This window comes from Oenanthe melanoleuca, chromosome 4, assembly GCF_029582105.1.
Source record: "Oenanthe melanoleuca isolate GR-GAL-2019-014 chromosome 4, OMel1.0, whole genome shotgun sequence".
Classification (NCBI taxonomy): domain Eukaryota; kingdom Metazoa; phylum Chordata; class Aves; order Passeriformes; family Muscicapidae; genus Oenanthe; species Oenanthe melanoleuca.
The window spans coordinates 17,674,225-17,690,343 of NC_079337.1; the positions used below are offsets into that span (position 1 = coordinate 17,674,225).

The 16,119-nt window shown below is 36.1% G+C and overlaps 1 protein-coding gene across 6 annotated transcripts in view; it reads left to right on the forward strand.

Moving 5' to 3' along the window:
• CCSER1 (coiled-coil serine rich protein 1) overlaps window positions 1-16,119 on the forward strand; it is a 592,978-nt gene that overhangs the window by 234,454 nt on the left and 342,405 nt on the right. For all 6 annotated transcript variants that reach the window (XM_056489913.1, XM_056489914.1, XM_056489912.1 and 3 more), the window contains exon 6: window positions 1,841-2,048. In XM_056489913.1, coding sequence (XP_056345888.1) covers window positions 1,841-2,048 — 208 coding nt within the window. The remainder of the gene's footprint in view (window positions 1-1,840; window positions 2,049-16,119) is intronic.

Sequence of the window (16,119 nt, forward strand, 5' to 3'; positions counted from 1 at the left end):
GAAATGACTGAAAATATTTTCTTTATTTGAAATTCAAAATTGCTGTATTTCCAGTGTATCTATAGCTTATACATAAACACTATCTCTTGCAGAGAGGAGGATAGTTTTCCAAGAATGCCACTTACTTCCTCATCACTGGGGAGCAGGGCATGGCTGGTGATACCGGGTTCTTCTCCCTGAAAATGGGCAGTAAAAGACTCCTTCTGGGAGACAGTACATCCTAAATTGGTCCTTTCTCAGGGCCAGGATGGGACCCACATAGAATGCCTGTAGAGGAGTATGAGGAAGATGAAACTTCAGTGAGACTTATAAAGTGAATGTGCAGAATATTCCCAGGAATAAACCATCATCTACTCTGCAGGTGCTGGGTGGGAAGAAAAGAGAACCTTGTTGTTTCATCCTAATTTAAATAATGTGATTTTCTGGATACATAAATATTATTCAAGTGTAGATTTCAATAGTTTGGATATGGCTTCTTTTATAAACCTTTGAAAGTGGCCTATGTTATGATCCTTCAGTTTCATAATTTTTTTTTTCTTTGAATGATTTATACTCGGGTCTTGTTTAAAGGCTGTAAAACAGCAGTGCTTTAATGTCCTTCAGTCAAAAGCAACTTTACCATCCACCTCATTTTTATTTTAAAGGATGCAAAATATACTACTCAAAGATGTTTCACTGCTTTTTTAAAATTAAAACAGACTCATTTTTGTTGTTTTATAAGTCTTCAAGAGCCTGAAATGCTCCTTTGACCATCAGGAGGGTCTGTGTGTGATGTCTGTGGTGCATTGCTTGATCTAACATGTTTTTTTACTGCATAGCTTTCAAAATATAAAAATACACAAGCATAAAAGATAGAGTATCCTAATTTCCATTTTTTTTTATTTTTTTTTTTTAGTATGACAGTGGGAATTGTTTGTTTAAGAAATCACATTAATCTGGTTTTGTCTTTGGATCCTATGAAACCAAAGCCAAGCAAAGTTTTATGTGGGAAAATATTCTTTGTCCTTCCAAACTATGGCAGAGTCAGTTTTGTGTTGCATAAAAATTCAAATGGAACAGAAAATTGGAACAATATTTTAAATGAATAATAACTGTGATTTTCTTCAATTGCTATGTTAGCATCTTCATTTGTACTGAGTTAATTTAGTATTACTTTCTTTATCATGGGAAAAACAGATAACTTGCTCTGATATTAGAGGAAGATACTGTGTATGCAGCAAAATAATGGTCTTTCATTGCCTTTAAAGTCTATCAAAATCTTTGTGTCTTTAATGGCTTCTAAGCCACAACTTACTGTTGCTTTGTTTCATGTTCTTCTTGTATAGCTTTAGTAGTAACTAAACCTAAGAATGAGTGCAGATTAATTAAATTCCATCTTCTTTTTTATACAGTAGCAGGTTCATCTTATGTCACTGGGGCAGCCCAGAAGGGAGGGTTTTGGTTTTTTTTCAGTTTTCTTTCTGAGTGCTAAGTCAAAGCACAGGGAAGATTGTGATTTGATTTAGCTTCTGAAAGTGTATGACAGATTCATTTTTTTGAAAAGCCCAACTGAAATAAGATAGACCCGTAGGAGTTTTGCCCATAGGATATTTTGTTTCAAGAAAATGGCTTTCTTTTTTAGGGAGTGAGCAAGAACATGGTTTTAATTCCTGTAGAATGTGGTCCTTTTATAAATGTGTATTTTATTGCTATCACCATATGTCTATATGTGTGTTATAAAGGCCATTCAGGCTCAAAAAGCAAATGTGTAAGTGTCTTTAAGCTCAGAGGAATTACCACCCCCCAAATTATTAGCTCTTTTTCATATTTTAGTGTTGACCTTTGTGTTTTCTCTCACAAGGAGTCTGTCCCTGAAGCTGAAGGAGGTGGAGGCAGGAGAAGCCAGGCACCCTCGTGTGAGCCAGCTGGCTGGCAGCCCATCTGTGGAGTGGCCTTTCACTGGTCTGGAAGAAGGTGGAGGCATTGAGTCTCTGCCCTTCAGGTTGATGCTCCAGGACTGCACGGCTGTAAAGACATTGCTTCTGAAAATGAAGAGGGTTCTTCAAGAGGTAATCACCTACTTATTTGTTAGATTAATGTATTTTAGCATTAATGAGCTAAGCAGCAGAAAAGGGTCAGAAAAGTTTATGGGCTTGATGTCTTTTAATATGTCTTGAATACATGGAATTGATGCAGAAGTATTAATAGTCATGCCTCAACGTGGTGAAGGTCAGAAAGTTTATACTTTAGCAGAATTTAAGTGATCCTGCCATCTTGGTGTCCAGAGTGTGAAAGCTGCTTTTGAGCTTTTATTAAAAGGGGACAGGGGAGCCAACTTCTTCAGGTCAAAATACATTGTATTGTTTCCTTCCAGTATTTTAGAGCTTTTCAGTTTTTGTACTACAGTTGTTATCCATCATGAAATCACATGCAATTCATTTAGAGGAGAGATGCAGAGGAAAAAAAAAGATCTCTTAAGTAGCAGTACTAAAAGGTTGTCAGCTTGAGTTTGTAAATGATGGCTGAAATCAGATTTTGTGGGCCATTCACTGGGCCATTCCTAACAATTTCAAGAGTGCTGGCTTGTCCTGTCCTGGTATATCCTGCTGCCTCTATGGGCTGCTGGGATTGGTTTGAAAATTTTCTTTTGTGTCTGTTAGTCTTTAGCATTTCTGAGAAATAAAATAATTTGAATTTCTTTTTGGATACTTTCATCTGTGGAACCTTTACTCAGGTATACACTGTGAGTTTTCATCTTCATTGTTAGCAAATTGCAATTTGCATTACCTTTTTGATCTACAAGAAAGATTTTTTTTTTTTTTTTGTTCGTTTGTTGTTATCTGTATATTTCATAGAAATACAGAGTAATTTATGTTCAGAGGGCTCTCTGGAGGTCCACCTTCTTTACTCAAAGCAAGGGCAACTCAGATGATCAGATTCTCAGTTGCTCAGATCCTTGTCTACTTAAACTTTTGGTACCTTAATGGGTCTCCACGTCATCTCTGGGTGAAGGTTCCAATATTCCAATACATGACAATGTAATTTTAACTTTTTTTTTCTGAAGATGGAAACCGAATTTATCCTGTTGAAACTTTATGTAATAAGGACTGAAAATTTTACTTTTAACTTACAGAGGTCCACTAAACTTGTGTAAAAACCTACTATTATTTTCTCTTTGGAAATATGTTGTTCCTTTCATCTTTAAAAACATTCACCAGATTATCTCCACCAAATGAACATAAGGTGTTTCATCTGACTTACTGGAATTTCATGTTCAATTACTAATACTTCCTTATGTAACTCATTGATCTTATTTTTTCATCTTAATCATTCAGTCTTTTACTTATTTGTTCCTTTGTACTATATACTTTTGATCTCCACAACTGGCTGTAACACAGTGTGTCTCTGTAGTTTGCTTTTTGGCTTGTCCTCTGAAATCAAAATGGTCTTTTCCTAGTCCTACATTTGGATGTCCATATGTGCTATAATTGAAAGAACCTGATCAGTCCTTTGAACAACCAAGGACATGACCTTGAAATATGTTAGAAATGTATATTGAATGACACAACTTGATTACCTTAAGAAATTCAGACATTTATACATTTATGTCACTTTTAAATTATTAGTGAAAGATTACAGGAAAATATAATCACATAAAATTGAACTATTGTATTGAAGAATCTGATGAATAAGTCATCTGAGCGTATTTAGCAGACAGTTTCCATGGAGAAGATCCCTTACTTCCATTGTAACTAGATGTAATTTTTTCATCCAAAAATCACTTCTGCCCCAACCAATATTATAAATCAAATTCAGAACAGTACAGACAAAAGATATAAAAGAAAAATTCGTTCCTTAGCATGGAATGCTCGGGCATTTTTAGATGTAGTCAAACAGCTTCTGGAAGTCTTTTATAGAATTGAGGTATTTTATGCTTGCAAGAGTGTAAAATAAGTTTATATACTTATAAAAATAATAATGTCACGTGTTTTCATCCACTTCAAAAATATACAAAGTATACAAACTTCATGGGGAAAATTGCATGGGTTACCAGAAAAAAAGTTGCAGTTTTTCTGTTTTATAGCTGATATTACCCATAGAAGAAGGACTTACAGTAGTGTATACCTCTTTATTGAAAAATAACATGCTAATTGAGTTAAAATATTAGCCCTGTTATTCAATGTAATCCTTCTTCTTAAGCACTGAGCGCTGCTTCTAAGGAATAATTTAATTATGATCTGCCAAAATGTAATACTAGCAAGTAAAATATGCTTTTTTTTGTTGCAGTTGCTTGTAATTGAAGAATCTAAATGGAAAAAACTGCATACAATGTATTCTGTACTGGGCTGCAGACTTACAGGCTTGTTATTAGTCTTATCTTGAAAAGGGAAATTGAAGACATGGCAGTAACTTTCAAGATTGAGAGTGTTATTTAGTAAAAGGCTAATGAATGATCGTTCAATTAAGAGAACTAATTACCATTTCACTTTCAGTAAAAAGCCTTGAAAATGTCAACTAATATTTCTTTATGGCTTTGGCCACGTAAGGCTCATAAGGCAGATTGTTCCCCAACGTTTTGGGAAACCTTGTAGAACAAAGCTGGATAGTCTGGAGGGCCCTGGCATTTGAGGAAACTCAGTGATGTTCCAAGTGCTCTGGAAGATCTCTCTCAATCTCATCTGCAATTTTTTCTTATAGATGTTCCATTTCTGTGAGATTGTGTAACCAAGACGTGTGAGATGTATAATTTCATGAAAAAATACTACCAGTGCATTACCCAGCATGGGCAGCTTGATAAAAGCCACTTCACTACAGCAGACAGTGCAAGCTGTTTGCATTCTGTCCATGATTTCTTGGTCTCCCTTTTCTCTCCAGCTCTTGGAAGTTTATTTTGACTGTTTGGTTTTTGGTTTTTTCTTAGTCTTTATAGTACTGACCTTTTTGTCAGTAATAACTCCTTTCATTTGAAAGAGAGAAGATAAGAAAACAGGAGCTGGATGGATGAAATTGGGAGCTTTGTCCACTCCTCAGAAATTGATTCTTTATCTTCTGACTTGAGACAGGCCTCTCTGCTCTGAATATTTCTTCAATTAATCTCTGTCATTTTTTTTCTCCTCCATTTTGGGAGGAAACTACAGAACAATGGATGTGTTCTATAGTTTCTGTGTTTTACAGCATTTCTGGCAACTGATGGATTGTGTTTAGCCAATCAGCTTCTGAAAACTAGACTGTAGCTTCTTTCTCACTCACTGCTATCAGCAATAATGAATATATAACGCCTCTTAACCAAGCAATATGCTGGCTTTCCTGTATTCTTGTAGATGAGAATGCAATTATTTCCATCTGTTAACTCTTTTATGACTTGAGTTATAGCTGGCTTTGGCCATGTGGAAATCCAGCTAATCGAGGGGACATTTAAGAGCTTTGCCGTTTCTAAAATCTTTGGTCCAACATTTCAGGCAGAGACATATGAACAAAACTTGTATGGTTTTGGCTTTGTGCCTAGCAAGAGAATGTCTTTATGCTGAAATGAACATAATGTAAAAATACAGTTGTTTTGGGAAGGAATGAATTTAGTCAGTGATAATGGGGTTTTGTTCAAACTTCAGTTGTTGAGCTTGTTGATTAATTTTACTGAGTGCCTTAATAAAAAGAAAATCTTTAGGCTTGTAATAATAAAGTCATATTTTCCATGTATTCTTTATGAAATGTATGGTTTATCAGCTGCATAATTCTACTTTTAGGTATTTTTTTGGGGCTATCAGAAGTGACCTTACTGGTTGCTAATCTAGAAAATTAAGATATGTTTGTGTAATTTGGAATATAAATTATTCAACCCATGCTTTTTTCGGAGCTCTGCAAAGCAACATGCAGCCTATGGAGCTTTAGCTAATTGCTAGAATTAGCAATAGGACTAAGTCACTTTGGACATATATTACATACTGTGTTTTACTAATTAATCATTTATTTTACTGAGGAAAATTGCGGCTGCCTGTGGCTGTCATTAAAAGTTAATGTGTCCAATACAGTGTCTTTAGATTACACTTGGAAAAAAAAAACCTTGAACAAAAAGATCAATGTGGAAAATTATGTCAAAATTGCTGTGAGGCTGGCCATTAGGGTTCCCTGAGATTAGTGGGGCAGAGTGATACCACTCAGGCTGCAATTAGTTTGTCAGATATGACTGGCTGCATTACTTCTCCCCATGCATCTTTCACCTCATCAGGAAAATCAGCATAATTATAGAGTCCCCTTTTACACTGCACTTGCAATCCACTGATGGAAAGTACTGAGAGAAAGCTAATTGCTGTTTGGATATTTTGTAGTCTGATTGCTGGTCAATATGGAATTGGCCTTAAACTAGGGTTTTTTAGAGACATTAAGAATTTCTTTCCATCCTCTATGAAATGTATTGTATTTGCTAATATTGCGTTAGCCACGCTAGGAACCAATTGCAAATTTAATACACTGTAAAATACTGCAGGTCTTCTTCCTTTAAGTAACTTTGTAATTAACCACTGTAGCATTGCTGATTTATTCAACAGTTTTGCATCTAACACAGTCCCTTTTATCAAGTAATTCATGCTGGAAATTGGTAATTCCTTCATTTCATGGTGTGTTGACACTGCATATACTCATAAATTTAAATAACTAATAATAAAAATGTACTAGATTTGGTAATAGGATTTAAATTTATCACGTTAAATTGGCTTTTTCACTTGGAAATATATGTTGGCCTACCCATGCCCAGCTGGTTGCAAAGACAGGCAGAACACTCCACTGCTGCAGTTTGTGTGGCTTCACAACAGATGCTCCTGGACAGTGTGTTCATTTGCTGGCATCTGTCGTGAAGTACAAAGATGCTTAAGAGAAAAGGAGTCCAGGAAGCCTTCACAGTGTGAGTTACAGGTTGGGAAGGGCACACAGCTCTGAGCTCCTGGGGAGTCACACTAATCCTGGCTCAACAAAAAGACCTTTTGAATTGGTTCATCTCAGTTATCAGTTTGTCATTGCCCATGCTCACGTCAAAGTTCTGTTCAAGGCTACATTCAGAATGCTTTTGAGCCACACTTTGACATTATCAGTCTGAAATGAATACCCTTAATTTTTAATACTGAAAATGGAAAATTTCTCTGTTTCTGTTCTGTTTGTTCTGCCACTGGTTTAGTGGCTTGACCTTTGTAGATGATGTGTCTATGTGCTGCAGCCTTATTGGAACCACGATTGACCATGAAACAAGTTCTCTCCACACGTATAGGTGGTGGTGATAGAAGTGTCTACTCCATGTGTTCAGAAATCAAGTGATGAGTTCTTTCTTATTTCTCCTGTGGTCTGAGTGAAACATTTTCATATGGCAGGGCAGTGTGCTCCAGGTCAGCATAAATTTGCATAGATTGTGCCCCAGCCTCCTCAACAAGCAGCCCCTTGCAGAGAGGCATTAAAAATAGTAACCCTATTAATATGTAATGTTGCTACATCAGCAGTTCTGTGCAATTGGCTGTGATTAACCTGTAACTGAACACTGCAAAATTATAACTATTGCAAAACTGAAACCATTTTCTCATTTAGTCCTTCCATGGTTTTGATCAGTTGCTGCAGGTCAGTCAGGTAAATTCCACCAGTGGAGCTGATCACACCAATTGAATTTTGTGATAAATCTGCAAGTACCAAAAAGTGCATTGCAAAATAATGAGCAAGCAGCAGAAGAAATTCAGAATGTCTCCAAGAGTCTATAGACGGAATTGATTGTACTAAGTTATCAGAGCTCATAAGTAATTTGAATTAAATGACAGGAGGTAGATGGAAGAATTTCTGATAATAAGAAATGTGTAATACTGCAAATTCTAACAAATTTCCTAATAAGTTACCTAGTTATCCAGTTCTTTTTAAGGAAAAAATAATTTAATAAAGGAGTGGGATGAAGATGAGTGCACAGCATTTAAGCTTCATTATAATTTATTTCCCTGCAAATTTATTGTTATGAAAATACCAGCTCATCAAACTGTTTTGTAATTTAAAAAGAGCATTTCCTATGAGTTTTATAGCTGATGCCATTACCCTCAGGTCCAGTAGTTTAAAGCCAAAAAGAATTGTCCTCATCTAAGTAGTCTCTCAACTTCTGAAGCTGTGGACTCTATTCCCCCTATATATTAAGATTATTTTTGGCCTCATGATAAGTTTCAGGGTTTCCTGGCACTGAAAAATGACTGGTTCTTTAGATAAAGCAGTGAAACTGGTATTGTACAACTGTTGCTGTAAATGGATGTTCAAGGAGAATAAAAGGTAACAGCTAAAAATGCAAGTGTAATACTCAGACAGTGGAGTACATGTAGTTACTCATTTCAGTATTTGTGTTCATATGTAACCATAAGGATCATTCTGCATAATTTAAATTTGATCTCTTCATTATCTCTAATGCCTTGATCATCCAGAATTTCTGAAACAAGTGCTAATGTAGTCACAGGAGAAATTCTCACAGTTTGAGCGTAGCTGGATCCTGGCATAGCTCTGTGCTGCAGATTTGTTTAATGTTTTCTCTGCACACTACATTCTCTTTCTTTACAGCCCAGTTATCAGAACAGTGCTGATTATTTTTCTAGTGGAAGAAAGAAAAGATATGAGAAATGCTGATACAGCATGCTTACAGCTGAGCACCCTGATCTAGTAGATGTCGTTTCTGCTCACTGCAGGGCAGTTGGACTGTTACAATTTTATGGTTTTGACAGAAAATTTTAGTGCTGATTTTGTGCAGTCTGGCTCCACATGAATTCATGAAGTGGTTTGTTTCAAGGCTTACATGATGAATTGCAGTGACAGAAAAATAAACATATTTTTGGAAAAAGATTTAGAAATTGCACATCGGGGACTTATCCTACACCTGGTTGTGTAATTGTCCAGGGCAGTTGGTAGGCACTTGTATTTTTCATGAGCATGTGGTGAATCTGAAGAAATACTGCATATGTCTGATAATCTGTATTTCATTCCCTTATGTATCTTAGTATTACAAATACAGCTGTTCTCTGCCTCTGGTCAGAGCCTCAGCTGGGTGGGAAATAGGACAGGTGCATTTAATCCAGCTGGTACTTGGTGCCTTGTCAGAATGCTGCTCTCTTGATCTTTCTTTCTCCTTACATGTTTGTGTTCATGGTGAGTTCCCTTTACATAGACAATAGTCATCCATGTAATGAAGAGCTCATGGATGTAACATGCCAAGCTACTCATGCCTAGGACTTGTTTTCAAATTTTAATTGAAAACTCTCCTCTGCCTTCTCTCCTGGAGTCAACAAAAAGCATTGAAAAGTTGTCAGGTAAAAGCAATATCCTCATTTGCAAGCTGAAGAGGAAGATTCTTCTTTTAATCAACAGCTCTTGTGTCAAATCTCTGTGAAGTGAATCTAAACAGGAACAGGTATATGTTCAGTGATAATCTATGTTGCCTCAGTAGAAATTCAGCATGTCATAAAGCAACCAAGAAAGTTGTCAAACTGTATCCTTACACTTCTTAAGCAGGATAAATACAATGAATGAGTTGCCAAGGATCACAAATACCCTGCGAATTTTATTTCTTTTATGTGGCACTATTTTTCCTGTCTCTTCTGGGCAAATCAGTATGGTGGGATTTTGGGGTTGGTTTTGTTTTTAAACTTTTTGTTTTGCTTTATCAAATGAACAAAACAAGTCTCTGGTCACAGATACAAGCTACCACTGTGGAAATAAGGGAGCAGATCCTATTACTTGCCACCCCATGGAAAAATCTCTTCTAAAGATTGCTCTTCAAGTTTCATTTAAACCATGATATAAAATTAGATGAGTGGTGAAATAAGTTCTTAAATTCCCAGTGTACAGCCATACCAACCGTGCTCATCTGTCTAAGACTCTGCTGCTAATAAACTTCTGGTAGTAGCACAGAGAAAAGAGGGCAGCATCTGGGTCAATCTTTTTGCTATGAAAATGAGCATTTTTCTCACCAGTCTTCAACCTCTTTTTGTCTTCTGCCTCTGCGCTTTATGATGCAGCTTTGGATTAGTTGGTGTCTTAAACTTGTACTCCTACACTCATGCACAGTGCTAAGGAACAAAAATTGCTTTCAAAATCAAGATTAGCAGGGTTCATGTAGAGAGAAACAGTTTAGTGGGTCTGGATGTTTTATAACTAAAAGATTTAACCAAAATCATCACTTAATAAGTGAGCAAATCTCCCACATGAGCAGGACCTTTCCTGACTTGCCCCATCAGAAAGAAGAACTTTGTATTCCTTTTGTGTAGATTACTTTTATATTGAAACAGAGATGAGCCTTTTTGGAGTACTCAAGCTGAACATAGAAAATCCATGATAAAAATATTGCTGATCATACTGAGTTATGATACTTGGCTGATTTTACAAAAGTTTTGCTGTCTAGTTTTTTATTTCAGCAAAGCTCTCTTTCAAAGTTCATTGAGGCAGTGGAGAGCTCTGCCTTGATGTTAGTGAGCACTGGGCTCCCTGAATGAGTACGACAATGACATCAAAATGGATTCACTCTCACAGGTCCTGTTGGCACATGATTGTCATTGTAATTCACTTTCTGGTGGGCCTGATTACCTTTTTTCATTGTGATTATATGTGTGTCTATGGGTAAAATGTGAGTATATAGCTGTGTATTATTTATATGTTTTTACAGTAAATTATTCAGGGAGATACATGTGCTTTTGAAATACATAACTCTACACTTTTCACAGATATACATAAAATGTTTCACTGTCTCCTGCTATTTACATTTATGGTTGCATTGGATTTGCTGCTAAACAGTGAATCCATACCAAAAATTTGTTACATAATTTCCAATAGAAAGTATTTTTAAATAGGTTTCTTAGGCTGTTGTTAAGATACTGAGCTTTCCTAACTCACATCATTCTGTCACTGCATTGTTCTTTTGCTGATTTTTCTAAGAAATATGAACTTCTACTGTATTTCTTTTGACTTTTGTGATAAAGCTCTAAGTTGTGTCTGTCTTTATTAAGATGTATTGACAGTGCAAATTTCATCAGTATATTTTATAAGCCATATTCTACCATTTGCTGTTGTTTGCTGATACAATACAGTGTTTGACTCTGTTTGTTTATTCATGTATTTGATTTTTTTTCACTACCTAAGCATCTTGCTGATTATCTCGTGTTTATGGCATCTTTATCCAGCTTCTTCAACAATTTATTATTAGGGCAATTTACTGGCCCAAAATATAATTTCTTACTATTTATATCCCAGCTTTTACAAAAACATAATTATGTGGAAATATTTGGATGAATTATTTTCTCACATTCTAGTAATTTCAGGACTTGCATTATGTGCAACTTAATTGCTAGGATTAGTAAGAATTAGTATAAAATAGAATACTAGTATTAGAATTAGTACAGCATGTTCTTCATTATTTTGATATTATTCAGTTTATATTCCCTATATGTTTGTATCTGAATGCTACAGGGGATCTTAGAGAAGCATTTCTAAATGTCTTGACAGTATTTAAATCATACAAAAAATGAGTTTTTGTTATGAACTTTGGTTTTATAATATTATCATTGCATAGTGCTGTGTTCTCCATAGTGTTTAAATGGGCACTGTTTTTAAGTTATTTTCAGTACTGTGGACAGAAAAATGAAATGCAGTGTCGTCTTGCAGAGCCTACTGGAGAAAAAAAGAGATTTTAGTAGTTTGATACAGTGTCTTACGACATGTGTTCCCATCAGAGTTAGAAGAACACGTAGTAGGGTGATAATTTCAAAGCCACTGTTTGTTTTTATTAATGTAGTAGGATCAGTGTATAAATAGATATATGGTGAGTTTTCAAGAGCACATTTTTCTTGTACTGATTTTTTTTTTTTTTTTTTTGTAAGGATTTCATTTTTTGTCTGTGCCATAGTTCCAGTGTTGAACATTATTCCATTTTTTATGGAATAAAGATAGGAATTAACCTTTTTGGACATGCTGGGAACTGAAAGTACTTGTTCTTATGGAACTGTTTCAATGTGCCAGAATGATAAAAATTTACATACTTTTAAACTATTTTTTTCATTCAGATCTTTTGGGTAAATGCAATACCAGCAGTGATAGCTTTATTCCTGGATGTCATTCAGAAAGGATTCTCTGTGCAAGTTACACCCAAAAAAAACCCCCCTTCCTTTATTACATCTTGGCTTTAATGCTAAACTGCAAATTCCTGCCATTATCTGGAATACAGCTGCAAAAGGGAGAGGGGAAAAAAGCACAGATGCAAAAATAGGAGCAGGAGAAAAGTGATGAAATAAGAACTAAGTGTAGGAATGCTTTGCTGGGTGGGGGTGGTTGTTTGTGCTAGTCTGGCACCCTGGCAGGCCTGCTGAAGCAGGTAATTTATCCTGACAGTAACTCTGCCAGTACTACAAGAATCCTATTTCACTAAGATTAACACTGTCTCCCTTGTTTCTAAGGGAAAATATGCTTAATTTCATGTTTCTGGATCTTCTGTGGTCTGTGTGTGTACGCTTTAGCAAGTGTCGTACATGAACTGCAGAAGTAAGACTGAGCAGCTGAGCTCTTCAGCTTTCTTAAGGTGGTGGTTTTTTTTTTTTGTTTTGTTTTGTTTTTTTTTTTCTTTTTTTTCTTTTTTTTTTCTTTTTTTTGGGGGGGGAGGGGATTGTTGTTTTTTTAGTGGGGCAGAGGGGTTAAGACAGTTTGCTGTTGCAAAATTGAGCTGCAGCCACAAGGGAAAGCAAGAGGACTAAGGTTTGGGCTAGCCATTATTCCAGATAGCTTTTGTAGCAGTAACATAAAATATTTATGTACTGTCTGGTGAAATCCTTGTGGCTTTGGCCCATGACATTTTTCAGGGCCTTCTTGCTCATCACCACTATGGTCAGAACTTCACTCAGCTGCTTTTGAAGGAGTGAAAGGAGAGAGGAAAAAAAAATTGTTTATAATTGTATAATGCATGGCATTTATTCTGAAGGGTACTGGTTGTGAGATTGTTAGACTTCAGTTTTTTATTCCTATATTAAGGCTTCAGGCAGAGCTTTATTTAGAGAGATTTCTGCCCAGAAAAAAAGTATTGATAGCTTGTAACACTGGCAGTTAGAGAAGGTATATTGTACCCTGGATACCAGCAAAAAGGTGGCTTGTACCAAAACACTGTTTAGTTTCATACCATGATTGTCAAAGTACAACTGAAATTAAAATAATGGCATTAATGAAAAGAGCTAATTTTTATAGTAAACTCAAGCATGAACTGTAGTTTGTGTATTTTTCTGATTTTTATGTGGACTCATTTTAACAATTTTAATTTTGATTGAAAACAACAAATCTGAAATCTGCCATTCTTTTCAGTTTCAAGTGCTGGTCCTGCTTCATGTCATGGTCTTGCAGCATAAGTAATAAGATTATCCCTAGCACATTTTTTGCCATGGGTGCCTGAATTCCAGTTTTCTACTTGAACTCCATTGTTCAGGAGCTCAGTTGCAGCATGATGCACAGACCCTCAAGAAACACATGAAGTCAGTCTGGCAGCTTGAATTTAAAACAACCTCTACACAGGCACTTCTCATGCATTGACCATCTAGAAAGACTCAGCCAGGATCTGCCATCCAAGCTGCCATGAAATAATTGGGACGTTGCACAGTGGGCACTTCTAGGGACAAAATCTCCCACTTCTGTTCTTGAATGTGAAGCCAAATGCAGACACTAAAACTAACTTCTGGAAACAGTGACTTCTTCCTACACAGACTGTGTGTATAAACTAATGTTTTAAAGCACATCCTTAGATTTCAGTAACACTGGATAGTGGACTCACACTGGTGATTGTAGCACTTTAACTTCTGTTGCAGTAGAATAAAGAAAATGATGAAAGTATGATTTTTCAGGTACATTTAGGGTCTAGAGGGGAAGCCACAGGAGGAGAAGCTGAGACTACTTGGTTTGTTCAGCCTGGAGAAGTTGAGTCTGAGAGGGGAGATCTCTTAATGATCTACAGCTTACTTATGGAGGGAAGCAGAGGGACAGGTATGATCTTACTGATCTCTTTACTGTGAAGACCCAAGGGAGCAACATGAAGCTGTGACATGGGTAATTTACTTTGGATATCAGGAAAAGGTTCTTCACCTAAAGGGTGAAAAGGAAAAAAAACATAAAACAAACCAAAAAAGCACTGAAGACCTAGTTTAAATTTTGAGAGCCAGAGATCTCAACAGCATGACAGAGTTTTCACATACAAGGCCTTTGTGGGCACCAAGAAGCTTGTGTGTCTCTCTGCAGCACAGATGCATTCTGATCAGTGCTAGGTTTGTAACTTCATTTTTCTGCATACTAATGGGCAATTGTGCAGCCATCAGTTATATTTTTAATGTCTGCCTACTGCAGTTGTTATGTCTTTGACTAGGCAGGGAAAAGATCCTTGGCTGTGGAAATTAAAAAGCTTTGTTGTTGTTGTTGTTATTGTCATTTGATTGATTACAGCACAGAAGTGTTACCGTATAGGTTAGTGCAGGCTAATTCTGTTTATATAACAAGTCTTTACCTTTAACTAGCATAAATATTGTCATGCTTTAATTTAACCTTAGGAGTTTTTAAAGTCAAATCAATTTTGAAAGTTAGGTGTTTGCAAAGGTGTGTTCATGATTGTTTCACCTGTACCTCATCCATCTCATTCCAGATAGGAGCTGGACAAAAGGCTCTTTGTGCCTGCTTTTAGAAAACAGGGATGATGCTGTTCTTGGTCTGCATTTGTCACTTGTGTTTTAAGCATTTGTCTCGTGGATGTTGCAAGATACCAGTATTTTCCTCCCTTCCTACTCCATCCAGGAGCTGATTAATTCATAGCAAATAGCTGCTGCCATGTGTCACTGGCGTCTTGCTCTGCACATTCACATCACTTTTTGTAATTTCCATTTTTCAGTGGCCACCTCACATATTAAAGGTAAATTCAGTAGCTGTCAATTGAGAAGATACTCCAAGTCTTTCCAGCTCCTTTTAAATAAATTTTACAGGGTTTGATGCGGAAAGATAAGTATTTGTTAAGGGCTTTTTTATCTATCCTCTAAAAATGAATAGATTTCTGTATAGTTACTGTAGAATTTTGAAGGACATAAAAGACCTATTAAAAACTTAGCATTTCTATGGAACCTTGTACGTTGGCTTTATTGTGTTTTCACCTTCATTTGTTAAAAGACAAATATAAATCACTACAGTCATACAGTTCTCTGTTTAGGGCACACACATGCTTTTGTTTCTAATAGTGTAACATCCTCTGCAATATTTATGGTATTTAGATTTTTCAAGCCCTTTTGATGAAATGTTTGCATATTTTTGGTATACAAATTTAGTGTTGATGGCTTTCAGAAAAGTAACTGAAGTGATTTTGAAGTGCATGCATATATATATAGGCTTTTGGAAGTAGAAACAAAGTAATCTTAAATATCAGTAAAAGCAAGATAAAAGCTTGTCAATATATAGTTTCAAATGAAATCATATGCTTAGGCTCAATCTTCAAGAATTTTAGCACCACCTGAAAAATATGCAGTTTTTATTTGCTTTTGTGTGCTGGTAGGATTTTGAGGTTTTTTTAATAAGTAAGGTGGCCTAATCAGATTATCAGAAGCAATAAACCTGGGAAGAAAGGGCAAACTCATCTTTGGAAAGAAGGGTATAAGACTGATGGCATATAGAGAAAAGGTTCCTCAGGATACCTGAGATTACCTCTGAACTATTATTTCTAGGTGGGAATATCTATTTTTTTTTTATAAAATTGTTGTATATAAAAATTCCAAGAGGCATTTTCAAGTAGATAGTTTTACATGCTTAGCAGCTGTTAAGCTGTGACCACTGTTCATTGCCTTCAGGGAGCAGGAGAAGTTGTTTTACAAACAATAGATTGAATGGCAAGAACTTGGTGATGTATTCTGCTTCTTTGAGTTTCGAAATTCTAGCAAATGTTTCCAGTAGTCTTATTTTTTCACTCTGAAAAATGTGATAGAAATCCAGGAGATTTTAATCTGGTGCTTTCTCATTCTCTCATGTGGAATAGATTTTGCTCTATACCAAGGCTCCAGCACGAGGATTGGGGTAGCATCAGACTTTCAGCACACGTCAGCACCAGGAGCAGCTGGCAACTGCTGCTCTTAGCTAGAGGAAGCCAGA